The sequence below is a fragment of the Fulmarus glacialis genome, unplaced genomic scaffold, assembly GCF_000690835.1.
Source record: "Fulmarus glacialis isolate BGI_N327 unplaced genomic scaffold, ASM69083v1 scaffold5055, whole genome shotgun sequence".
NCBI lineage: Eukaryota > Metazoa > Chordata > Aves > Procellariiformes > Procellariidae > Fulmarus > Fulmarus glacialis.
The window spans coordinates 1,920-28,558 of record NW_009211019.1 but is presented as its reverse complement, the minus strand read 5'-3'; the positions used below and the strand labels follow the sequence as shown (position 1 = coordinate 28,558).

The 26,639-nt window shown below is 46.1% G+C and overlaps 1 protein-coding gene across 1 annotated transcript; it reads right to left on the bottom strand.

Moving 5' to 3' along the window:
- On the bottom strand, positions 1-26,639 carry FBXO18 (F-box protein, helicase, 18; the record flags this gene model as incomplete). Its single annotated transcript, XM_009577355.1, has 20 exons — positions 1-120; positions 999-1,133; positions 2,001-2,107; positions 2,749-2,871; positions 3,487-3,684; positions 4,838-4,913; positions 6,745-6,866; positions 7,041-7,140; positions 8,774-8,910; positions 10,061-10,147; positions 10,828-10,915; positions 11,756-11,984; positions 13,726-13,894; positions 15,796-15,890; positions 17,561-17,674; positions 19,876-20,066; positions 20,314-20,449; positions 22,317-22,447; positions 23,809-24,359; positions 26,472-26,639. Coding segments are annotated over 20 exons (3,077 nt in total), but the record flags the coding sequence as incomplete, so codon positions are not given.

Below are 26,639 nucleotides of genomic sequence, written 5' to 3'. Positions count from 1 at the left end.
TTAGAGCTGGACGGGCCATTCCTGAAGCGCTGGGAAAAAGGTGAGTGGTGTCAGAGAGCCAAAGCGCTGCTGCGTGCAAGCGCGGCAAAGGTAGCCGCCTGCATCCCTGCTGCCATTGCTCTGTGGGAGAAAAAGAGGAGATGTGAGAGAAAAGAAAGGCTGGAGGAAGGCTTCCAATCTTGGACGCGACCCCCTCACATCCAGGGAAGAGAGCAACGATGCACCCAAAGCATCTCCTGCCACCTCCCTTGCAAGGAAATCCCTTACGGGACAGCTTGTTTAATAGCTGCAACAACCCAAATGTCCCTGTGCAGGTCTTTGCTGGTGAAGGACGAGGCTTTTCCCCGTCTCAGTGCTCGTGTCCCCTGCTGATGGCTCAGAGCCATCTGCTATCTCTTGTTGTGGACATGGAGCTCCACCAGATTTACTGCGTGCTTGCAGATCCCAGTGCTAGGGAAACTTGGCCTTCACTGCACCATCTGGGCAAGGATCAACCCCCAAGCCAGAAGGTGGGACTGAAGCCAAAACTGGACCCGAAAGTCAGATTGTCATTTCCAGCTGGCTGGTAGGGGCGAAGGGTGCTCTGCTGACCCCAGATGGATGTTTGATGGCCTCGACAGAGGCTCTAAGAGTCAGAAATGGGATCTGACACAACAAAACACCAAAACCAGCCCCACCTGAGACCACAATTAGTCTCAGAAGAGAGGTGAAGGCTTGAGTGGATCTGCACCACCACCCTGAATCAGGCGGTTGAGAAATCACCCCCTGTTATGAGCTGGGGTTGCGAGCAGAAGCAAAGGGCTGGGGAGCTGTGGGCGTGAGGTCCAGCTGTGGGATGTTCCCTGCTCACTTCCACTGAAGCTTAGCACTGAGGTTGTCCCTCCCCGGTGCGATAGCTCAGAACAGTCACAGAGCACAGCCACCCCCCAAGTGACAAGCGGCTCGTGAAGGCTCCCAATGCAGAAACGCGATCTCAGAGGCCCAGGGAAGGGACATACATGAGTCAAAGGGAGCTTCTTCACCACCAGCCAGGAGCCGGACTGCAGTGTTTCCGTACAGAGTGGTACAGAACAAGCGACGGTGGCCCCGTTCTTTGCAGCCTCACTCATCAGCTCCACCCGAAGGAAACGCTCCTAAGAAGCAAGAAAAAAAGGAACAACAACACTCAGAGGGAGCTGAGATACTGGAACAGGTTGTTTCGTATTTTTTTTCAACCCCCTGGGAAGTGACTTGCAACATGATGGTTTTTTAAAAAAATAAAACAACAAAAAAACCCCCAAATCCCTGGTGACAACAAAAATTAAGCAGAAGCCAGCAGCAGCTCGCGAGGAAGGAAGTAAAGTAAGAGCTGGCAACCACTGCAGACAAAGAAAAGGGAACCTACACACTCGCACTGAGATATGAAGTCAGGATCTGTGGAAGACAACACCCAAATGCAAGGACTGTGGAAAAAACCTGCTGCAACCTTGTGTCTTGCTACCGAAATCACGATGCAGAGCAGCGTGAACTGAGGAAAAAAATGTGACCTCAGCTATTCTACGCCAGCACAAGCCAGGGCATAGTCCAGGCTCAGCATGAATCTTAGGATCAGGGTGAATCTTATGACAATCTTCTTTTATGCTTTTCTACCACACGCACCCCCTCCAAACATAATAATCAGAGATGAGCAGATTTTACGAGTAGTGGGTGCTGCCCCTCTCGGTGCCTTTTTAAATTGGCCGCTGCCCATCCTGCCCGAGATGTCATCACTTGCAGAGCTGCCTCGAGACTTCAGATCCTAACGAGACAGCAGCGTGTCTGGGAGTTTGCCCTCCCCGGCTGTCTGCTCTGCCTCTGGAGTGCTCACACACCAGCTGAGGAACTGCTGCAGCTCACAGGCAGGGCTGCTCAGCCAGATCGCACGTGACGATGCTTTGCTTTGGTGCAGCGTGCTACAAAGTACAGGTATCAGGGCCCCAAATTGCCTCGCTTGAGGACTTGCTTGGAAAGATTTCACTTACCCCAGCCAATGCTAAAAGGTCTTCCACGGACTTCGACATTAGCAAATACTTCTTTGCGCGTGTCACTGCTACGTAGAGCAGGTTCCATTCATCCTCAGGATACATGCCTAGGTTGGAGGAAGGATGATCAATAGCTTTAGAGAAGAAGAATGAACAGCTCTGCCATTCTTCTAATGCTTCAGCTAGTACTTCTGGAAGGACACTCGGTGCTTCTCTGGGAGAGCATGAACTTGCAGAGCAGCACAGCACAGCTGTGCAGCACTCTCCTGCGGTTCTGACACCACCGATAGCTCCTGCCTCGTTCCACGTTCTCCCTTCCAGGCAAAGGCAGGACTCTACATGCCCAGAGAAGCAGCTCACTGCTACGTGTTTTCCCACCTCACGGGCACAGACTTGGCACTGGAAGAGTTTCTCAGTCTCTAGATTCTCTCTGCAGGCTCCTCTCTGCTCACTGGGAAGAGACCAGCTCTTCCAAAGCATGAACTGCGGCACCTAAGGAAAGCAGAGTCTTTTCCAAGTGTGGAGTTGGTCTTTCTCTGTGGCTAGATGGCTACAAGCTCGACTGCAGGAATATTCCCCTGCCCCTGTCTCGCTGTGAAGGAAACTATGACAAGATCAGTGATCACTAGGACAGCCAGTGGCACCTGATCCCACCAAGAAGCACGGGCTTGCAGGACAAGCGGCGGCAGCACGCTTTGCTTTCCCACTTTCGGATCAGGATGGATACCACACACAGCTGTTCCCTTACCGATACTGAAGTTAGTTCTCTGCTCATTGCCACTGAGAGATGGTACTTTCACAAAGTCATCTGCAATCAGCACCGTATCGAACTCCAGGCCTTTGGCTTGGTGGACAGTACCTATTAGGTAATCTGTAACCAGTGCACATGGGGAACAAGAAGGAAAAAAGATCAGTCATTGCAGCAATAAAGGTATTTTTAATTTCACAAGGCACCGAGTCAAATGAAATTATTTCATTCTGCATTCGTTTCACTTCTCCCGAAATATAAATCAGAAGCAAAGCACCTCTATCGGGAATCTAGACTGCTGAAGACAACTTCCCTGCCAAGGAAAATGCTTGGTTGTCAGCAGCCTGAGCCCCAACTCCCAAACAGGAATGCTCTTTATTTGGTGAATTTTTGACTTGATTGCTTTGTCCCCTCCCCAAATTCTAGTCAGCAAGTTGCAGGGCAACTACAACAGGAATCCCAAAAAACAAGATAAACTCCTAGGGCTTTCCAACTGCAGGAAATATTGTGTCCAAAGATGTATTTGCCTCTAGCAAAGTCACATTGAGCAATCCTTTGGTGGCACTGAACTTCACCTGGAGTCCCAGACGTACCCCAAAAGCTGCTGTTCAACTTCCTTTCTCCCTAAAAGACCGACTTGATCCAAATGTAGCTTTTTTGCAGAACGAGGTGGATTCAGCACTGGATTGAAAAAAGACCTGAATTTGATCCTCTATCAAAGACACAGCTTGGCTTTACCTGCCATGGCTTCTTGGAACACGTGGCTGCTCTCAATCTTCTGCACCAGCTCAGGGATCCGCTCTTTGTATTTCTCTACTATCGCAATCCTCATTTCTAGGTCTTTGTCATCGATGCGGTCTGCATATTCCTTTAAACCGAGGAAGCCCTGAGTTTCTTCCCATTTTTTGATAAAGGAGTCATTTATAACAAGGTTTGCTGAAAAGAAAGTAGCAGATGACATGAGTTTATTTGACAGACACATATAACGACATTTTTTAATTCTAGTCAAATTTCAGAGTAAGTATTAGGGAAGGCAGGTGTGGGGCAGCGGATGGACCGCTGCTGTGGGATGCAAGGGATGTACTCCTTGCTTTGTGATGGGTGGCTTTTGCTCAGGATTTTCTGTTTACTGAGGCAAAACACCGTCAAAGCTCGATGCTGTCATCAGAGCAGGCAGTTTCACAAAACAGCATCACTTTGAGATCCAGAGCTGGTGTACTATGAAGGGTACAGAAGTTTACGGAGCTCAGGAGAGAGCAGCTGGCAAACATTCACTGAACTCACTCATTTCTACACCATGTGTCCTAGAAAGTCTGCACAACCTTTGTCCCCAGAGATATTTGGGAATTGAAGGGAAAAGACTCCGAGCAGTCTGAAAAGACTCTAACGTGACTTCAGAGCGGCTGGAGCAGGGGCTCAGGGCAGAAACAGCCCCAGGGCCCTTCAAACCTGCATTATTCCCTCTTTTCACCCAGATGGCAAGGAGTTTTCCTGGTAGCTCACCTTCCAAAGAACCAGTAACAACAGCCATATAATCAATCACTCGTGGCAGTTCTTTCTTTGTCTCTGGGCTTCATATATAACAATACTTGCCTACTGTTGCCAAGGCAGAGGGAGATTTTAAATGAATGATTTGTTTCCTAAATGATACCCACCAGTGAAAAGAAAGCATGTGATAGAAGATGCAACACAACAGGTTTAAAAATAAAACAAAACAAAACAGGAAAAACCTAAGACAAATGAAAAATGAAGTCAAATCAGAAAATATAGGGAAAATACCCCAATTTGTGAGTTTACTGGGCTCTTGCACTCCAGACAAGGCATTGCAGAGGAAAGCTGGGGAGGACTGCATGACACAGGCCCCACAATTTCGGCATTTCTGGTATTAACACCAGCCACTGAAGTGGCTGAAATAGCACAGCCCATGACACTACCAGTGAGAAGCCAGTTTTCAACAGATAACTGCATGAGGAAATATAAAATAAAACACCAAGATGCGTGTTGCTTTCCATCATCGCAGCAAAAACTAAAACACCTCTGCTGCTGTAGGGAGAATCACACACAGAGAGAAGGGTGAGGATGTACTCACCTTTTTTCCGTTCATCTGCGGGTTGACTGAGTTTCCAAATATCATAAATTCTGCTCAGGCCAAAACGGGCAAGCCCCTAAAATAAACAACAATTTATCTTAATATGCAGGAGTAAAGGTGCTGTCTAGAGTTTCTAGATAAACTAGCAGGGCCCAGTGATTATTGTTGTTAAGAGGGAGGGAAAAAGGGAAATGTGCTGAAGATGCAGAAGGAAGCTGGCTTCCTGAAATCCCCGGGGCTATAGCACAATCAAAGGCCGCTGAAAAAGCAATGATCCAGCCCGCTCTGTGGACGGACAGACAGAGAGCAAGAAGAGAACAGGACACTGTCTAATTGGCATTATAACAGAGCTATGGCAGAATTTTATATTCAAAGTCTTTTCAAAGAAAAAAAAATATTTCTATAATGTTTTCCCATTCACTAACAAGGAAAGTTTTGGGTTTTGGTCATTTTAGCTTCCAATAGCTGCATACTGCTTTGTGAAAATGAACTTTAAAAGTCTGTTGTGCCATAAATGCTGCTGGCCTATTGACTCCATGCTGTTTTGCGGGAAAGCCAGCTCCAGGCATGACTGCATCCTCTTTCCTAAAGCGATGGGCCACCACAATGAAGATAAACTTGCTAAACTGACTGTAAATGTTCCAATTTCAATGTAAACTAAAACAAAAGGCTTTGCTTTGACAATTTTTACTTTCAGAAAGTATTTCCCCTCCCCTTGTTTCCAAATTCAGTTTGTTTTATTCCATCAAAAGAAGTGTCAGTCTGCATTTAGACTTATTCCAAACTGCGAAGGCAGAGGAGGATTTTGGTACTGGTAGACAGTTCAAACATTCATTCCATTGTAATATGCAGTTTCCCAGTGCAAAAAAGAAATTAAAATATCAGCCTACAATTCAAAAGACGAGGCTCTTCCTCAAACACATTAAGCACTAGGACAACTGTGCTTCTACGTTTCTGGGTGCAGAACAAGATCTCAAATTAAATCATAGGTATTGATGATTCAGAGTTTGAAGACTAGTGATTCCTGTGAGGCTTTTGGAATGTGGAGCCTTAGTAAAACCTCCCTGCAGTTTAAGCACGTGAATTTCTGCGGACGTGCACACACACACGCTCTCCTTCTTCAGATACATGGGTGCTTTTTGCAGATGAAAATTCAGTGCAAACCTCAGAACTGTTGCTCCCTCAAGGAGTTAACATTCAGCATTGCTGAAAATCCCAATTTCCCTCACCAACAATGCTGGTGAACCAACTTGCCCTGGCTTTCGTGGGTGGATAGAGATGGGGAACAGACCATCACAGGACTGGAAATTAGGAATGAGCACAGCACAGCCCTCTGTGGCATCTACAAGCCCAAAGGTCACCTTCAGCTTCAACCATTGTCTTCGTCTCTCAAGAGAGCTTGAAAAATGTTTATTCTCTCAGGGCACAGCCAACTGCCTTTCATTGTTTTTACACTCAGCCTGCAATTACAGCTGATTTTTATTTCCCTAATGCAGGAACACTGTGCCACTGCCGGTGGCCAAAGGCAGCCAGCAGCGCTCCATTTAATGCAAATACTTGCAGCGACTTGTTATAGCCGTATATCGCTCTGCCCCTGCCCCAGCCCCACCCAGTAGACTGGAGCTGCTGCCGTCTCATCTGAGCCTGATGAAAAAAGGGACAAATGAGCCTAAAAAAGGAGCCTCGCCTGCACAGATCCGAGGAACAGCTGCTCCAGATAACCCTTCCCCAGCCACAACAGATTGCTGCTTTCTCCTTGAATATTAGTTTTAAACCTGGGTGCTACAGACGACAGCAGATCAGCCACACCTATTTCAAGACACTCGTAGGTGTCGCTGCTACAAGTGCCAACAGGCTTGGGGACTTGAGGTTAGGATGTGAAAGACACATTGGCAATTTCCCCTTACCCCAATCACGTGTATTTTAATCGGTCTCCCTCTTCCAGTAAGTTTCACAGCGTCCTCAAACACGTTAAAATTGCTTCGTGATAAGATTGTTATCTTCCCTTCCATGCTACCTCTCACATCACCTGCATGAAGAAATTCCCAGTTAGCCAGGGCAATTAGAAAGCAGATATCTAAAAACCAAAGATCTTCATAAATCAGGATTAATCCTGAGACACTTTGTTTATTATGCAGTAGCTCTGTGACCCCAGTCACTGAACAGAGCAGACTGAGCCGAGTGGTGCACCGACACGACTTACCCTTTTGGTTTCCACCCACTAACGTCTTATTCCTGATCTTCTTGCAGACATCCAGAATGGTTGCTCCAACGTAAGCTATTTCAGGACCAAATCTGAAACTCTACGTGGAAAAATGAAGGAAACAGCAGGAAAAGAAGAGGAACTTGTTAGAACCTACAAAAGTATTACTATATATGGAACTATACAATTCCCACCAACCTTCTGGACAATGTTTCTCTTAGAAAAAGCACCCAAATCCCTGCAAACTATTCCTAGAAACCCTGGTCACTCTTACACCCAAGGCAATAGGAACTGTGCTGTGAGATGGGACTATCAAACAGGGCAAAACGTGGTTTACAGTTTCTCCACCCCAACAGCTGCCACTGCAAAGACTCTTCCCCAGTAAGTTAACGCGACATGGCATATCTGTCCTGCAGCAGGGCAGGGGCTAGAAGTGGTTGGAAAGCAGCCAGGTCCCTCTCTTGGCTGGGCTGCTGGAGAGGTGATGGACCAGAGCAGCAGAACAGGGCTGGGGGTTGCTCCTTATGGTTTCCTAACCTGTACACCTGGGGCCAACAGTCAAAGCGTCATGAGGTCAAAGCCCTAATTAAGTTTCACTAACACCATGATTAAAAAACACCAGTGCCTGGCTGAGCACAATACCTCCACCAGCAAAGAGAAGTAGAAAACCTTGTTACCCAAAAAACTCCATGAGCGAGGTGATGCAAGGCTGGTCCCAAGGCTGTCACAAGACGTGCCACTGCAAATAAATGCAGTCCCCATTCCTATGTGCCTGTCCCTGGCTCCTGCCCCTTAGCAAGGCTGCCATGGTGCAAGGGGAAAAGGCAGCTCAGGTGGATGGGTGTTTTGGTGGCTGTTCTGGCTTAGGAGCTGGTTGCATTGCAGCTTGTATTGCTGGTTTAAGCTGATTCATTCTGCAAGGATTCCCAAAGGGATAGTTCCTCCCTTATCTTAGCTGTGAGCATTGTGTAGCCATGTGGCTTATCAGGCCAAAAAACTAATCAGGGTGAGCTTTCAGTTGGCATAACAGCAAGTTAGGTAATGCAGCCTGGAGACACAAGCATCACTTATGCTGAAAGAAGGTGGGAGCTCTCTTCCAGGGCAAACTCAGATCAGCTGAAGCTGTTCATGAAAATTACGCCCTTGGCAGACAAACAGGGCAGGAGATATCATGGACAAAGGGCCACTGGTGAGGCAGAGGTGGGAATGCCAGAGTTTGTACAGAACCAGAAAAAAAGATCGTGTGTACGGCCAGCAAATATGTCCTCCTTAATCAATGTGGTTTTATTTCAAGGAGGTCACTGCCAGAACAAAATTCATCTCCTTGCTCTTAAATCCTTCATCTCTGTGCATGAGACCCACTGTTGTAATTGACTGGCAATATGAGGAAGGAGGATATCTGCCCCTGCCCACTCAGCTGGAGCTGAGAACTAACCCAGAAAAGAGGGGTTCTCCTTGAAATAAGCCATATACTAAGGTCTCTACCCCAGTACCCATTTTTCAAGCCACATGGCTTTCCTAGTGATGGGATCACTCCACTAAGAGGCAAAAAGGAGCTCTGCAGTGCGCAGCGTGAACAGCAAAACATGCCACTAATCCAGGCAATGCAAACACACCATGGTGACAAACTCAAGAAGTTTGGCTGTTAGATACCTTCTGAAGAAGGATGTGAAACCTTTTCCACTGCATTAGGGATCTGTCCAGGGAAGGACAGCAGCAGACCCTCATCTTACCTGGGTGAGGTAGTAGACATGGGTGTGAGGCACTGAATAGAGGGTATTGACAGCGCCTCGGAAGGTATAGATCTGCTGGTGAGGGTCTCCTACGAGGATTATGCCGCATGTCTGTGACAGCACAATATCCACGATGGCTGCAGGAAAACATCGGAGCATTAAGGAGGAGCCTGCTTATAAACCAAGAGTGAACTGTATAATATCTCTTGCCTGTACAGAGGCAAGATCTCTTGTCTGATGACTCACAGCATTTAAGAAGGGGTTAACACAGCTGCAGGAGACAAGTTGGGGAGAAGCAAAGGGAAGCACGCAGTTGACTAGGAGCTCTACAAACATCCTCCCACTATTTTAGTCTGATGTTATTTTTTCCTGGACTGCAGCTGCACAGCATCGTAATCCTTATTTTTTCCTGGACTGCAGCTGCACAGCTCACACACATGAGCCCAGCACAAATCCACCACCCATCCCCAGTGACCCAGATGTGCTGTACGTGTGCACACTGGCTCAGAAAGCCCTTCGGTCCACTTCGACTAAGCCTGCCCAAGGCTCAGTGGTGCTGGCAGAGCAACCGCTTGCATCGCACGCAGCTGCGAAAGCACAGCCAAACCCCTGCAAGATCAGGTCTCCAGTGAGTACAGGTGGGAGATGGTCTGATGAAGCCTTTGAGCTGATTTAGTATCTGCTGAAAAAACAGGCCTTCTTCTGTACCCCTTTTTTTGCTCCTCAGCACACAGTTCGGTCCACTTAGATCCCTTTGCAGAACCAGTTCATCTTGCTTTGCAACAGAGAGCTACTTTCCATATCCCCGGCAAAGAAAGCCAGCAGTTTTCCGCTACGCGACTCAGAAATCCCTGGGATGGTGCAAGGAATGGGCAAGACTTGCACCCAGTGCCGGAGTGGGACGCAGCATCTTTGCTGTTATGATAACTGAACCATTTAATGTCTCACCACTCTTACAATAAACCATGTCCTCGGCTATGCTGGTATTCTGTTTTTCCCTGTCAGCAGCAAAGCAATAGCAAAAGGGTCTGGACGGCATGTCTGGATGCCCAAAGCAACTGAAAGCAACCCCTCAAGCTGATGCACATGCACTCTTGCAGCTTGCTTACAAGCTGCCTTACTGAATTTGCCAGGATCTGGGACCAAGCAATGGGTCAGTTATAATGTTACAGTTGAGGGGCAGACTTTTTTTAAATTGTGCTACTTCTCACAAACGCCCGAGCACGCGAACATCCTCTCTGTAAAGTGCTTAGGAAGGCTGCAGATCTGTCTCCTGTCACTGCTCACCTGGAGTGCAGTCCTGTGCTTCATCGACAAAAATGGCATCATATCCTGAGAGCTGAGGCTTGCTGAGCTGCCAAAGTTTCAAATACCCTGAGAGAAAGAACAAGGCATGTCAGTGAGAAGGTAATTTTCTCATCATAAAATATCATGATCTTTAAAACAAGTCCATTGAAAAAAAAAAATGTTTCTGGCCCTACTTCTTGCTTGGAATTTGCATGACATTTGGAGGGGTTGCAAAAAGCTCTATTGCTCCCAGATGTTGCTCTGTCTCCCTTGGCTGTATGAAGGATGAAAAAAAACCAACCCAAAACAACCTGACTGCACTGGAGGAAGGCAGCTACACTGACGACTCCGAAGCTCTTAATGCACAAAGAAAATGACAAGGAAGAAGGTTCTCCCTAGTACGAACCACCTCTGGCACTATCTGCACATGTGCTAAGAAGCAAGAGGAAAGGACGTGTCAACAGCAGCAAGGAACAAACGTCAGCACTCGTCCGCCCACTGTCTCACCCATTATTTCTATGATTTTGCTGCCAATCACACACAGCTGAATAGTTCCACCATCTTCTGAGGCCAAACAGCAAAAATGAATAAACTTCCAGCCTTTGGGCCTGTTTTGAGCTCCTGGTGAGCTAGTGGCAGGAGAACAGGAGTTTTACATTTTTTGATGCTCATTCCTGGTGCACAGCCAGAAGTAAGAAGTATGAATCCGTTCAGTTTTCTACTACAGCTTTTTATCTGAAGGCTATTTCACATCTGTACTCTCTTACCATCACAAGTTATCTTGTATTTCTTCTCTACATCTCCATCCAGCTTCTTCATGTTGTGCCATATCTCTTTCGCCTCTTCCACATTGATCTAGAAAGAGAAAACAGAAGGGTCTGGATAGATCGCTTTGAGCAGAAAAACAAAGGCTTCTCTGAAGCCTTTCTCCTCCTACCTCTCTTCTGTGTCACCACCAGTTAACTACTTCTCCTCAACATGGTCTTTTCCAAATGCAGTCCCCTGAAAGGAACATTTCTTTGTCCCAGCTATTAGGACAGTATAATACAAGACCCCCTAACGTCTGCACATTAACGCTTTGTGTTTATTTTGGCTTCTCTGGACAGCTTGCAAGATGCTTAAAGCTACTTAATATTTTGAGGCTGTCAATTCATTCCCTGCCAGAAATAACGACTGCAAATTGGATTTCTGCTAGCTGGGCTGGATCTGATCGGATGTGATCACTGCGGAGCAGAAAGGCTGGTTTTTCTCCACAACTCCAGCTCATGTTGTTTGCAAGGTCAGTGCTACCCTTTAAGTGTTGCTAAGATGTCTGCACTCTAAATGAGAATTTTTGGGTTTGGCTCTGCGTATCAAAACGACTACAAAAATGTTTATTGTCTTTACATGTAGTATCACAATGCTGTTCAGGCACTGATGTAAATACATGCAATCTCTTCTCTTTTTTCCTTGCAGGGAAGAAACATCTGCACTGAGCAGAGACAGTGATAATCTCCTCTCTAGAAATCAGCTGTGCGAACAGGGAGAACAAACAGGCCCCAGTTCCTTTGGATTTGTAACCAGAGGAAAAAAAGTATTTTGGCAGTCAGTTTTTTCAGCTGAAGCACAAATACCTGTGAACTGTGAGAAATGCGGGACAACTACAGCCCCTCCCAAACCTTGCAGCCCAAGTCTTGCTTAATCTCAAATACTCACTTCCTTTTCTGCTCGACTGACAAGTTTTCTCTCGCCATGAGTATTTTTGAACCAAATAGGAGTATGCTCTTCACAGATCTCTTCATCTGAAGAGGCAAAAAAGTTTTCAAGGGTCTGCGAGACTGTCTTGCCTCTTATGAACAGAGATTGTCCCTCGCGGTTCCGGATAAGGGAACTCACGGAGTAAACTGACATCTTGGAGAAGTTCAGCTTGCCTTTTTCTTTATAGCTGTGCCACAGATAACAAAAAACAAGAAAGACATTTTGAAACACACATGAAAAGACTACTGGAAAAGCAAGCTCACTTTTGATTCTATTACACACTAACACTTGCAGAAGCTCTGTTTTACACACCCACTTTGACCTAGTAATGGAATATCTTTAAAATCTGCACATATTTATCCTCACTATATTCCTGGTGGAAGCACAAACTTGTTCATTTTACAGATTTTATAGATGAAAAGTCGAGCCAGAGAGATATTCCCACTATTCCCATCATTCACCCCTGCAATTACAGATTTTCAGAGCCAGGTAAGAGGATTCCCCTCTTCTTTCATGTGTCTCATTTTTCCTTCTGTCTGCAGTTTAGATGTGCCAACTTAATTGGTGAATAGAATAGAATACAATAGACTATTTCAATTGGAAGGGACCTACAATGATCACCTAGTCCAACTGCCTGACCACTTCAGGGCTGACCAAGAGTTAAAGCATGTTATTAAGGGCATTGTCCAAATGCCTCTTAAACACTGACAGGCTTGGGGCATCGACCACTTCTCTAGGAAGCCTGTTCCGGTGTTTGACCACCCTCTCGGTAAAGAAATGCTTCCTAATGTCCAGTCTAAACCTCCCCCGGCACACCTTTGAACCATTCCCATGCGTCCTATCACTGGATCCCGGGGAGAAGAGATCAGCACCTCCCTCTCCGCTTCCCCTCCTCAGGAAGCTGCAGAGAGCCATGAGGTTGCCCCTCAGCCTCCTTTTCTCCAAACTAGACAAACCCAAAGTCCTCAGCTGCTCCTCATGGGACATTCCTTCCAGCCCATCCACCAGCTTTGTGCCTTCCTCTGGATGCATTCAAGGACTTTCACATCCTTCTTAAATTAAATTATGGGGCACAGAACTGCACGCAGTACTCAAGGTGAGGCTGCACCAACGCTGAATACAGTGGGATAATCTCCTCTTTTGACCAGATGCTTACGCTGTGTTTGATGCACCCCCGGATGCAGTTTGCCCTCTTGGCTGCCAGGGCACGCTACCGGCTCCTACTGAGCCTGCTGCCGACCGGCACCCCCCGATCCCTTTCTGCAGGGCTGCTCTTCAGCCACTCATCTCCAAATTTATACTCGTGCCCGGCATTACGCCGTCCTAGGTGCAAGATCCGGCATTTGAACTTGTTAAATTTCATGCCATTAATCATTGCCCAATGTTCCAATCTATCTAGATCCCTCTGCGAGGTCTCTTCTCCCTCAAGAGAGTCAACAGCACTCTAGTGGTGATGCCAGAAACTGTATCATTAGAACAACTCAGGTTAAGAAAACTCCTCCTCTACTAAAGAAAATCAGCATTTAGAGTGGTTGTACCACTGAAATGTAAATGGGAAATGGGAAAAAGCCATTCTCAGTGGCTTTCTATTTCCCTGCGAAGTGCTCCTTGGCTACAAACACAGGCAGGATGAACAGCCCCCAAAACAGCAACGGGGCTTATGTCAGCACAGTCTATGCCAGAGCAGGACAATGAGTCTGCTTCCCCAGGCTCACATGGCTGCTAAAATCACTGGCCCATCCAACCTGAAAGAATTTGGAAACTGTAAATCACAGTCTGCCTTGAAGCAAGTGAAAGAAATAATTTCTCTCATTATTTTTGCTTCCTCAAGTCCTGGAGGCTTACTTCAAAACCAGACCTTCCTTTCCTGACATGTCTTTTTCCTGCTCCACTGGCCTTCAATGAAGGAATCTAAAATCCCCACTCACTGTTTGCCGACACTTCCAAATGCTAACGAATGGAAAGTCTTGCACGTAACGTTTCTGGGGAAGACACTTTTTCCCTTCTCTGCAACAGCTTTGTTAAATGTCACGTAAAGGAAATTCAGATCAGCAAACTTCTCTGCATACTTGACCAAGGTTGAGGTCTTTCCTGTACCTGAAGAACAGAAGAAAGTAAACAAAAAGCATCCAGAGTCAGGTATGAATGAATCCGCACACCTCTCACCAGCTTTACCTTCCCCCTCCTGTTGTCCTAACTGCACAGCAGGACTATTTGTAGCTAATGGGAATTTATTCACTGACTCAACTGAAATCAGCAGAAGCTGTGGAGCAAAGTAGCTTTGAAAAATTAGTCTGCAGCCAAAAAGCCTTTAAAAAAATATCTTTTTATCACCCAATATTCTAGAAGTCTGAGCATAGTGAAGGTACTGGTTCTCTTGAAAGACGGCTTGGTAAATAAAATGTTAAAATTGCTCTTTTGAATGATTCATGAGCTCATTTCCTTGTAAGATCTCCCACTAGTGCCGCTCTCCTTTACTCCAGTTTGCTACAGGACAGCACTATCCACACCTCATGGCAAAGTTGCTTCACTCGTGGAGTACCAATCATAACAGAAAAGTGAGACAAGAAGGGCTCTGCACATTTCGTTCTTTGCCCCTTTTCATATCCTCAATGATGACACAGCATCAGCGAACTTCGTCACCTTGCTGTTCACACTTCTCCCAGATGACTCGTGAATGTTGGGCAAAGCAGGTCCCAGCACAGGTCTCTGCAGGACTCCAGTGGTTATCACTCTCCGTGCGGAAAACTGACCATCTGCTCCTACTTTTGCTTCCTACCTTTTAACCAGCTCTTCATCCATGAGGACCATCTTTTACCATTTTGTCTGGTACAGATATTGCTCTTGCCGGTAGATTGCTCCCTGTGTAATTCCACTGCCACAGCAGCTTTCACACTCAGCTACTGGTTCAGTCACTTCACCCTTGAGTTCCTTTACATCTTCTGCGTGATGCAGTCCAGATCATGACACGAACGGTACCAACGCATATTTCATCCGCAACCCTTCCCATGTGAATGTGAGAGTGACCCTCTGGTAGACCCCCTATAGAGAATGATCCTGAGGCTGGTCCTTTCCAAGATCTTCTACAAGGAACACAGATGCAGAAACACGTTTAGCTTTTCTGCCACTGCATCGTTCACTCTAAGGCATCCTTTACACTGCAGTTAGCTAACAGATGCTTTGGCAAGCATCCTCATCCACACGGCTGAAGAAGGATTACGAGTCTTTTAAGCTTTTTGCCAGTGGTTCCTCAAGCTCTTTTCCTGCCCTGCCTTGTTGGAGTTACGCGTAACCCATCAAGAGTTCATGAACATTCCTGTTTTTGTCACTTGGACACAGTGACTTTGTACAGACATAACAATCCACCATTCTGTACCATGGTGCTTCGCTGTACGTCTCCTTTTGCAAGCCTTTTGGGCACAGAGCATGTATTAGCTCTGAGCCCCCAGTGCGGTGTCTTTAAAGGAAACTCTCTGCAGGTGGAGGGAGATGATTTACTTTTCCTTTTCTTTTTAAATAGGCTCCCTCAATTTTATGCAATTCCCCTTTTCATAACAGTGTGCAAGTGCAGAAGATTTCTTGGCTTGTGTTGCTCTTACAGAGATGCTAAATCTAAACAAGTACGAGTGACTCCGTCTAGTGGCCTGTGGACAGCAACACTGCGAAACAGGCTCAGCATGTGACTAAGCAACACACGGAGAGTTGCTTCTCCTCTCCTGGGTTCCCTGACAAGCTGCTCTGGGCAGTCACCAACAGTGCCCACTTGGTTTCGGTATCGTGTCTGAATATGATATTTACCCAGCTTGCATGGGAGTAACCACCACCACGCTTCCCATTTCTATTTCTCTGCAAAAGCTTGCTCTGATTTTTTGTATTGATTAAATGTAAGGTTGATCCCCCTGGCATCCACACAATTCCTTGGACAGAAGAAGCAGGGAGGGAAGGAGCAGAATTAGAGGTTATGCATTTATTCTTACAACATAATTTTTGGCTCTTACCTGCAAATGCCATAATTTTCACTATTTGACCATGCTCAATTTTGTGATTCAAAATCCTTTGCTGTTCATGGGTCAGCTTTACTTCAGGCCAGCTACTAAAACCAGAAAAAAACAGAGCAAAAGGAATTAAGAAAATAAATCCTCCCACATAAAACAAACAAATCGACTAACAGCAGAAGGAAACCAATGAATGATTTATCCCATCCCACAATCAGGAAGGTGGCACTGGAGCAACTGGGTTATTGTGCAAATGAGAAAAGCAGGCAATAAGAAAAGATTGGAGATAGGAAAAATAAAAATTAAACCTTGGGGAAGGTTACATAGGAAAAGATCTTCTCAAGGGCCCTAAGCCATGCTTTAAAAATGAATTTGGCACGCCGGTTCCTTGGGCTTATTGAAAACAAACAGTGACTTAGGTTTGGGGCGTTTTGTTGCTTTTGAGAGCACGTACCTTAAATTGCTCTCTGATTTCTCAGCATGTAGGACATATCAATTATCCCTGCCTCTCAGGGGAGCTGAGAGTTTTGATTAACGTTAAGAAAGGCATCCAGCGCTTCCAGCTGGAGTGCAATTGTTTTATTCATAAAGGTCTGAAACCTGTAATCAGCCAACAGTGTGAACCATCTCTTTGCACAGGGTCCTCCTCAATAGCATGCGTAAGGGTGGAAAGCCTTGTTTAAGTATCCTTGACATTTCACAGCTGGCAGTTAGATGGCTGCCTCCAGGATGCATCTTTTACTGAACAAGCAAAATCTGCTCAGAAAAAGACTTCAAATGGAGGGGTAGAATGAAAGGGCTGGGAAACCAAGAAGCAGCAAAACCCAACATCTGTTTACCTTTGATTTTTTTTTTTTTTTTTTTTTACAACCTCTCTCGCTGTTGTACCTTGGATCATAAAATGGTGATTTTATTGGATTTATATTTGCTAGACCTCTGTGACGGATGAAAGCACAACTGTTTCCCTTCTGTAGGTAAAGATAAGAAAGCTAAATGACTCAACCCAGGATAACTGCAGCACAAGGGGAACCAAGCCTGGATCTCCACAGGCCAAGAAAGTGTTTTACTCCTTACTGTCCCTCCTTTCTAGGCAGCAAGCTACCGACCAGTACTAATTTATAACAGCTATATACACATAAAAAAGTTAGTATGTAACAGTTATCCAACAGGATCCAGAAAAGAGGAGCCAAATCAATATCCTACAGCTGGTATCTCATTTCCTCCTGTGCTCAGAAAGCAGTGTTTATAAATGAACGGCCACATTATTTGCGCTACAGTAACATCACCAGCAAGCCAGTCCCCATTTTGGCTGACTGCAGCTTGCAGTGTTCTAGAGGAACACACTGTTAAAATCAAAGCAGGCACTCTCCCCTCCTTCCAGAGCTTCTTATCCATAGGGAGATTGGTGATTTGGAAATGTATTTTGGGGTGATTTGGGTTCTGCGAAATTTCAGTGGCCATCACAGTGGAGCGCACAGAACTGTGTTGCACTGATACATAGACCCATTAGTGAATAATGACTTTTAAGTTCAGTCAGTGCTTGGTAATTTAATTTTTACAGATTTAAGGCCTGATTCTGGTTTTCCGCTGAGAATTCAGGGAGAAGATGGCAAGGAGCAGAATAAGGTTTTGTACTAATCCTTATGAATCTCAGAGTCCTGTCAATGAGCCCCTGCCATGAAACATTTGCTCCCCCTCCAAGGTTCAGCACTCCACCAGGGCCCTGCGTACTTAGGTGCATTGCTCGTATCACCTAAAATAGCAATACCTGGACCACAAGTCTTGTCTGCAGCGTGAAGCCAGTGTTTCCTCTTCTACTGTCTGCATAGTTACAGAAGAATTTTCCATCAGATACAAGCAGTAGAAAATATTGTAATGGATCCTGGTAGAAAGGACAAAAGAGAATCTATCATTGAGAAGTCATCAATAACAAATTAAACATCTGCAGCCACCTCATAGACCGCCAACATCTTGAATACTTCCAAGAGAACAATGCACAAAGCCCCAAGCACTCAGGGAGTTGCAGGAGACAATATTAATATTTTAAAGCGCAGTTAGTTATACCTTGAAAAGTAACTGCAAAGGCACCATGGGGACAGCTCTGTTTGTGGCTTCTCCCTCACTCCTGCTAGCTTTGTGTTTCAGGGTCTGCAAACATGACCTGGGATCAGAATCCACAGGATCCTTTTGCTTTTCTGAACCACTACCAGCAACAGAGTCTGGGGGAGCCCAAGAGAGAATTTGGGCTAGTTTAGGCCTCTAAAATGAACCAGTTTCATCAACTGTCTTATTTTATACAAGTGTGTTAGCCCTGAGAATACTTCATGGTGCTTTATTACTGCAAAGAGAGGAGCACAGCGACTCTGCAAATCTAATTATGCCGGCAACAGCTGGTTTAAAATTAACCTCTGTCGTACATCAGGGTTGACACCACTGGTGGTTTTACCTCTTTTAGTGCAGCTTTGTTCCTGTGACCGAACAGCTGCCCCCCCGGGCCACGCTCCAGGACAGACTTTGTGTCTCACATTAGGTGACCTGCATGCTTAGACTCACTAGTTGCTCTATGAGCTGCAAATAGGTACCAGACAGTTCCTTGAGGACGCGTTTCCTCCTTACGCCCTAAAATCACAAACCTCGTGTGGTTTGAAGAGATAATGGCAGAAGAGACACGGTCATTCCTATTTCTTCTAGTCTAGATTGTTCAAGGAGATGGAGATGGGATGTGGGTGACCTTGACCATGAGCTCTCATTGCTTGTGAGCAAGACCCTCTGTCTGCCGCATCTTCAGCAGGCGTTTACTCAAGTTGATGACCTCAGCCAGCAATTATCAATCACTAACAGGCCAAACAAGCATCCTGATTTCCCTGGTTAGTAGCCTGAGCACACGGCCCATGGTTGAGTAAGCAGAGAACAAACACTTCTCTTGTGTCTAACACAGGCTGAACTACAACTTGAAGAGGGCAGCCTACAGAACCATGTTCTTTCTGGCTACAGATTCCTTTTCCAGTGCAGTTCCTTTCCAGTCTTCTCATAAGAAGAATTTACATGTGTCCTTAATCCTCACCTCATTCTCATTGCAATTCTGAAGCAACCTGTGGGCTCTTACCTGCATTACCAGGCACCTCTGTGAACAAAAGGCACAGGACGGATCGCTATGCACATGCAATGGGTGCCCATGGGACTTGTAGTGTGATTTAAGAGGAGTGAAGTGAGTAACTGGTCTCAGGAAGGTAATAACTGCATTAAATTGTTGCAGCTGATGTGTATCTATTTCTAATCAGAAAGTTTCCATAGTTGCTTTAAAACCTGCTTTTGTTTCTGAAAAAAATTATTTTTCTTGAACATTACTACCCAAAAAACAAGCAGACTATGAAACAGTCTAGGAATTAAAACAAATCTAAAGGCAACACTCCTGAATGTTCCTGCAAAAAGCTAGGGATATGCACACTGTTCCTGACAAACTGCATGCACCGAGGTACTCAAGAACCGTAACCAAGAGGAACGTAATTGCTCATGAGCATATATTCACTGTATATAGAATCATAGAAACATTTAGGTTGGAAAAGACCTTTAAGATCATTGAGTCCAACCGTTAACCTAGCATTGCCAAGTCCACCACTAAACCATGTCCTTAGCGCCACATCTACACGTCTTCTAAATACCTCCAGGGATGGTGACTCAACCACTGCCCTGTTCCAATGCTTGACAACCCTTTCGGTGAAGACATTTTTCCTAATATCCAATCTAAACCTCCCCTGGCGCAACTTGAGGCCATTTCCTCTCATCCTGTTGCTTGTTACTTGGGAGAAGACACCAACCCGCACCTCGCTACAATCTCCTTTCAGGTAGTTGTAAAGCGCGATGAGGTCTTCCCTCAGCCTCCTCTTCTCCAGGCTAAACAGCCCCAGTTCCCTCAGCCGTTCCTCATAAGACTTGTGCTCCAGACCCTTCACCAGCTTTGTTGCCCTTCTCTGGACATGCTCCAGCACCTCAATGTCTTTCTTATAGTGAGGGACCTAAAATATATATTACGTATTGCCTAGAAAGAGGCAGGCAGGCAAGCAGCATCTCCCCACTCCTTACCTGTTAGTGATCGCCATGTTCCTGTCTCTCATCGCGTACAGCAGTGTGGCTATGCAGTAAAGCGTCTCGGTCACTTCCACAACAGAGAGGGTAGAGGAGGGTCTCTGCAGACACGCCATCAGCTTTTGGATGTCACTGACACCATCGGAGAAAAGCACCATGACTGCAATTATGGCCCACATGTTCTCAGGCTGGTATAGGCAACAACAAGAAAGAGTGAGCAAAAAGCTTTGAGCCCTTAGGAGCAGAGAAACCCTGCTTCAACACTGACAAAACACTTATGCCATGATGAATAGTTAAAACCTCTTCAGTCACCCTGAATAGTACCAAGTAACACTCCAAAGGGAAAACTTTAGATGCAGGAGGGCAGATATGACCTTAAAGCACCAGCAGTTGTTAAACCTTTTAAATAAACCCATTAATAACTGTTAAACCTACCCCCGTCCTGCTCTGCAAATGTGGTAGTTTGTTGGCGACGCAGACTTCAGCCTTTGAGAAGAGGTGATGACTCTTCAAACACCGGAGAACCGCACTGGGATCTACCCTCCGTTCGGTGCGTATGGCAGACACGCACCTGCGCAAAATGGGAACAGCAGCATTTGCAAAGAAGCCTTATCAAGTGAGTTTGTTCTAGAAGTAAATAAAGCCTTCTCCAAAGTACCATCAGTCAGGCTGTGGTTAAGTGTAACTCTGCCTTGCTGTTTGCCCCACAGATTTGACTGGATGCATTCAGCGGTGAGGCTGCAAGGTGCTGAACTTGGATTTCCAATCCTCATTCTTGTGCCTAGAGCCATTTAGACAAGTAATTCCCAGTTCTATTACACAGACATGTGCTTAAATACTTTGCTGCATCAAGCCCTTAGTCTGCAAGTTCACCCTGGCTGTCTCGAAGTCTCTTTCCAGAAGACGGGTCTACCTTGCTCTCAACCCAATTTGACTCTTCTATTTGCACCATTTAACTGCCACACAGAATTGCCCTCTAGACTACAGAGATCTGAACAGAGCGCTTGCTTTTACCAGGGACCCATCTTGGGCTCGGGCCTGCTGCTGCATGGTGACCAGTAAGTCAGTGCGGGTCCAGGAAAGCAGCCTTTCAGGAAAGGAAAAGAAGAAAATACATTGGAGATAAGAGGGACCGGGAAGAAGAGCTCACACCCTCTACAAGATATTTGTGTTTTAGCTAAATCCAGGAGATGCTGAGCCAATCCTGGCTGATCCGGAGATGGGGAAGCAGTGCTGACGTGACAGATCCTGAAATGTAAAGTGATGCTAAAAGGGACGCTTAAACTGAGTCTCACTCTCTCCAGCATAGTTACCCTGCAGGAAGCAACCATATAACATCTTCTCCCAAACTTGTTGTTGGGTGCCAGAAGGCAGCAAGCAACAGGACAACCCAGCCTTTTTTGAATTTGTCATCTAACGCTTGTCTTGGAGTTCCTGGCAGCTTCTCTCAATTGCTGTACCCAACCTGGCTGTGCTGTGACAAACAGGTCCATCTCCAAAACCTCCCTTTAAGCCTCCAAATCCAGCCTGTGGAAAGCTTGCAGCTGCTTGCTGACACCCTCTTGCTCAGGCTCTCCTCACCTCTTTCATCCTTCAGTACAACAACCATCTCCCCGCCCTCCAAGAGGCCACACCATCCAAGCCAAAAGGCCACCACCAAGACTGTTCTTCTGCCCCCTCTTCCCAGTCCATGTTCAGCTTCTCCATTGCCTCAGACATTAGTACAAGGCTACCCCTGCCCCAGGCTTTGCAGCCTCTCCCTCACTTATCCATCACTTCTCACTTGATATCAAAATCAGGGAAACTGCAGAAGAGACTTTGGAAGTCCTGGGCTCAAAGCAGGGATGACTTCAAAGTTTGGTCGTTTGTCCAGTTGACGTCTGAGCATCTCCAAGGATGGAGATTCCCCACCTCTCTGGGCCAGCGTCTGACCACTCTCCTAATATCTAACTGGATTTCCTATGCTGTAACTTGTGGCCATTGCCTCTTGTCCTCTCACGGTGCACCTGCAAAAAGAGTTTGGCATCATGCCCTCTACAGCCCCTCATTAGGCAGGGGTAGACAGAAATTAGATCCCCTTTCCACCTTCTCTTCTCCAGATTTCATCCTCTACTCGTACATCATGCGCTCCTGACACATGTAGGAGGAAGGACAGAAATTAGATCCCCTTTCCACCTTCTCCAGATTTCATCCTCTACTTGTACATCATGTGCTCCTGACACGACAAAGAAGAGGAAAGGGAAGGTTTTTTTACCTATTTCTAGAACTCTATTAGTGATTTCTACTGTTCCTTCCTCATCTTCCTGTACATCTCCCACCTGTTTAGAAGGCAAACCCATTTCTCTCCTGGCAATTCACAGGATAAAATGGAAGAAGACCCAAAGCAAGGAAGGTCTGAGGATCTACAGGTACAAAGTCAAGTGCTGAAGTCGACTCACCTGATCAGCCCCAACACACATTCTTCCTGCTCCTTTGTTATGGCGAAATTCTGCAAGACCTGTTCAATTCTGTGCAAGGCTGTGTCCTCCTTCATCAGGTACTGATGGTACAGCTTTTTCCAAGGAATGAACTAGAATGTGAAGCACATACACCATCTTTGATCTCACAGCACTGGAAAATAGATTTCTTCTGGCAATAAGCTAATCAATGTGACTTGCAAAGAGAACCTGGAGTTCAAAAAGTCCCTGTAGCTTGATGGAAACAGGTACCTAGCATGAGATGGGGAAGGAAAGAGGAAACAGAGGAAAGAGAGAGACTGGTTCCTCATAGCCTGCAAACATGTCTATAAAAGGCTGTTTTTTCTAGAATGATGGGAACAGGGTGATGCTGGTTCAGTTTCAAACATCAAAGCATTAAAGGAATAGGGATATTTTCAGCACTATTGCACGGATCTGCTCTGAGCAGGATCTGAGTGCTAAAAATCCCTGTGTCCATGAAGCCCCACCCTCCCACAACCTGCTGTTTGGACTTCTTCGGTAAAAACAGACAGGGCGCTGCCTTTTAGGCTGTGTTAGGGAGTGAAGAGCAGACTTGGGAGAGGACTTGAGCACACCGAGCATTCAATGCATGCATTTTCTATGCATCTCCCTAGCTCTTCAGGCTCAAAGCATGCACACTGTGCTGATAAAGCACTGAGCGCAGGACACCTCCTGCATTGTGTCCAGCCTTACCTATTCAAATTTATCAGAAGGGCATGAATAAGAACTTGGACCTCCACAAAAATTTGGGCTGTGATCAGTCCCCCACCACTCTGAGACAGCCTCTTTGTACAAGCTGAGGATTTTCCAGTGTGAGGGGTGACCAAGTCTAGTGCCAGCTATCTCCAAGCCACCTTTAACTGACCTGCAGAGATCCTCTCTGAGGCCAAAACAACTGCCAGTGTGTTCATGACTGTTTGTACTGTGAGGGCCTTGACCGCGGATGAACCAAGCTCCATAAAAACAGAGTTAAAGGCCTTTCCTCTAAACCTGTTTGACTACAAGAGACACCACACATACACAGGCTGGGGGACAGTGACGTATGCCGGCCACGAGAGGACACCGCCCAGTCTGGTAGCCAGAATTTCCTGCACGATCCCTGTCAGAAAAAAAGGTTACAAGGAAAACAGTGAAGGGAGATTTTGTGGAGTCTTACAGGATGCTCTCTTTCCATGTATGGGAAAAATGCAGCAAGGGAAGTTACCCCAGTATTCATCTTCTAATACAGGTTGGCATCTTAAGATGCCACTGTAGCCCTGAAGACCAAAAAAATGACAAAAGACCTCATAAGAAAGGATGTGGGCATTAGGGAACAATAAAGGGATTTAAAGGAACACAGAGAGGCAGACACAGCGTGGATGCTCCTACAGCAACACATGCAGCCACAAGACTAAGACAGAACCGAGCAGTAGGAGAAGGGTTAGGCTAAAATCAATATCACAGCCGTCCTTACCAGTGGATCACTCACTATCTCCCTCCAGCAGCGACACACCAGGCTCAGGTTCTGATACAGATCAGTCACTGGTAGGAAAGCAAAGATGTGCCTCAGGACTTCAACAGGGAGCTCGTCAATAGTTCCCCGAGGCACTTCCCAGTTCCGAGTCCCCAAGAGTCCATAGTGTGCATCAGGGACTGGTTCGATTTCCATATCATCAAGTTCCTGCTTGATCTGGCTGTGTTCTGGATGAACCACCATTGGCTTCTTCTCAGACTCACCCCACAAATCATGCTCTGGCTTGTGAACACCTGCAGCTGCAGTGGACAGAGACCGTTTTCTGGAGCTTTCCCTGGGAGCTGGTACAAGGTCCTCATCCTCCAGAAAAGAATAGGAATCACTGCTGATCCCCATCACAGTGGAGACATTGCTGAAGGAATCATCAGATTCAGTGAAGATGGGATCCAGTAGCTCTTCTTTGATTCTACTGCTCTTCGTCCCACTGGCACCTACTTGTTGTGTCTGAGAAATCCTGAAGTAATCGGTGATGTTCTTCTGCCGACCTTGGCCTGCAGAGAGAGGAAGAGCATGAGTGAAGTCAACAGAAACAAGCGCAAAGCTCCTAACTGAGCTAACAAGGAGACCAGAGACTGTGTGAGGTGGTAATTATTTCCACAGGGTTTCTCACAGACATATGAGCTTACTACAGGTGAACTGTCCTGCTTCATGTTGCTTCTCTGGCAACCTATGGAAGTCAACAGAACAACATTCATCTCTTTGCACTGACCACATAATCTGGGCACTCTCAAGGTATATCTGACACCTTCACTAGCTTCTAGGAAAAATATCGTCTGCATAACAATCTGAGAGATTGATCAACAATCCTTAGCTACATAACACAGCAGACGTGTCTTAAACAGAAACACAGCTGCAGAATGAATTTCATGGGAGATATTTCCACTAGCCAAAGAAACAGAAATAGGAAGGAAACAACATGCAAGACTTGAGTTGTTGTTGTGTGCCTCAGACTGAGGTTGGGCTCCCAGCGGTTATTTATTGTTCTTAACCTGGTGAACGAGAAGCACACTAAGATTTTAGAAAAGCTTCAGGGGTTAACTACTGCTCTGCACCATGAGAATGTCACAGCACCAAGCCTCCAGCAGGCTGCTCCTACCACAGTATAAGAGAGAGCAATGCCTTTAAGAGGATAACCAGCCATTTCTTGCCAGATATTTCCTGGCTGCAATGTCATAAAGGACTGGAGACCATAAAGGAAACCGAAACTTGGCAAGAGACTGCTCTCAGCAGCCTCTTCTTTCTCTGACAGCTGCACAGTCCATGTAGCACACAGACTAAACTTACCAGCACTGATAGTATTCATTCTGTCCAGCTCCTAGTCTTCAACATATCCTGATGCTTAGCTAAGAGGCAACTCGAGAGGAACAAAATCACAAGCAGCTACTGCTGATTTTAATGCATTTTATTTCTGGATGCTCATGAAGGCATAGCTTAAAAAGGTCTGATTTGCAAGATACTTGCTGCTTAAAAAAAACAGCTCCCCTGCTAATGTCCGAGTCCAATACCCTAAAAACTGGAGCATCTAAGATTACTAGATTTTTAAAAGTGAGCTAGCCAAAGATACCGCCAATATGAAAATGGAAAAGAAAAGTACATCTATGAGCACAGAGTCTAGGACTCTGGTGTCTTGTCCTGGCTCACCAGCAGACGTTCTCTGTGAAGTGAGTCAGCTCACACCAAGGTACAGAGAGATTCGCAAGACTCCCAGGGAAACACCGAAATGCTCCTAAGCCTAACCTTCCATTCAGGAGCTCAGGAATAACTCAGGACTTTTTTTTTTTTGCTTTCTACCTATCCCCTCGCCCACACGTCAGGACTTTTTTTTTTTTGCTTTCTACCTGTCTCCTCGCCCACACATGTGTAGCGTCTCTTGTTGTTACACAGGTTTTGAGGCTGGGCCTTTAACCCTGCACCACGAGCTATCTGAAAACAGCTCTTTCACTTTCAGTTCAAGCCCTGAGCCCTGTCATGTGCAGATTAGCCCAAAGTCTTATCAATCCTCAAAAGCCTTCTAAGACTTCGGCACCTTTGAGACCCGTGTTTACGAGTTGTGTATCACAATGTTTCCCACTCCCAGGAAAGTCAAAGATCATTAATATCTGTTAAGTGCTCAACAACACTTTTGCAGTCCTATATAACTAGACAGATCATTATTATTTAATAAGTATCCTAAAAAGCACCTAGAAGCAGGAGTCGCACCATTAATAGTGCTTAATTGCAGAGGCTGTAGTGTTCCTCAGGGAGAGCTGCTGTTCTCTCCACGTAGTCTCCGACAGCTCAATGATAGAGACATGGAGGCATTTCTGGTGTGGGGAGAGACTAAACACACGTGCGAAGGCAAACTCGCTCCCCCATAGAGGGAAGTATTCACAGGTATCTCTTTTTCTTGCCTCTTGACTTTGCGGAGGCAGAGATCAAGCCCAATTTTACCACGCACCACTCAAACCCGACTGATTTCTTCCATTTGCATTCACCTCGCCTGGCATTACTCTTCTATCAGCACAAGTTCGATGATGGATACACAATGCCCTTTTGTTCCACACCATATTAGCATCTTTCTCCCCCAAATCCCTCAGCCTTCTAAGTATTCGCAATCAGCGTACCTCCTTGATGTCTCCTTGTTCGGTGGGTGGGATGGAGGCCCCTGTTTACATCTCCTTTACTTTGTCTTTGACTCAACGGCTGCCTCAGGGAGGATGAACCTTCTGCGCTCCGTGCGAGAGCTTCGCAGTCATCGGCCGTGAGGTGCGTTTTTTTGAATCGCTTCACTG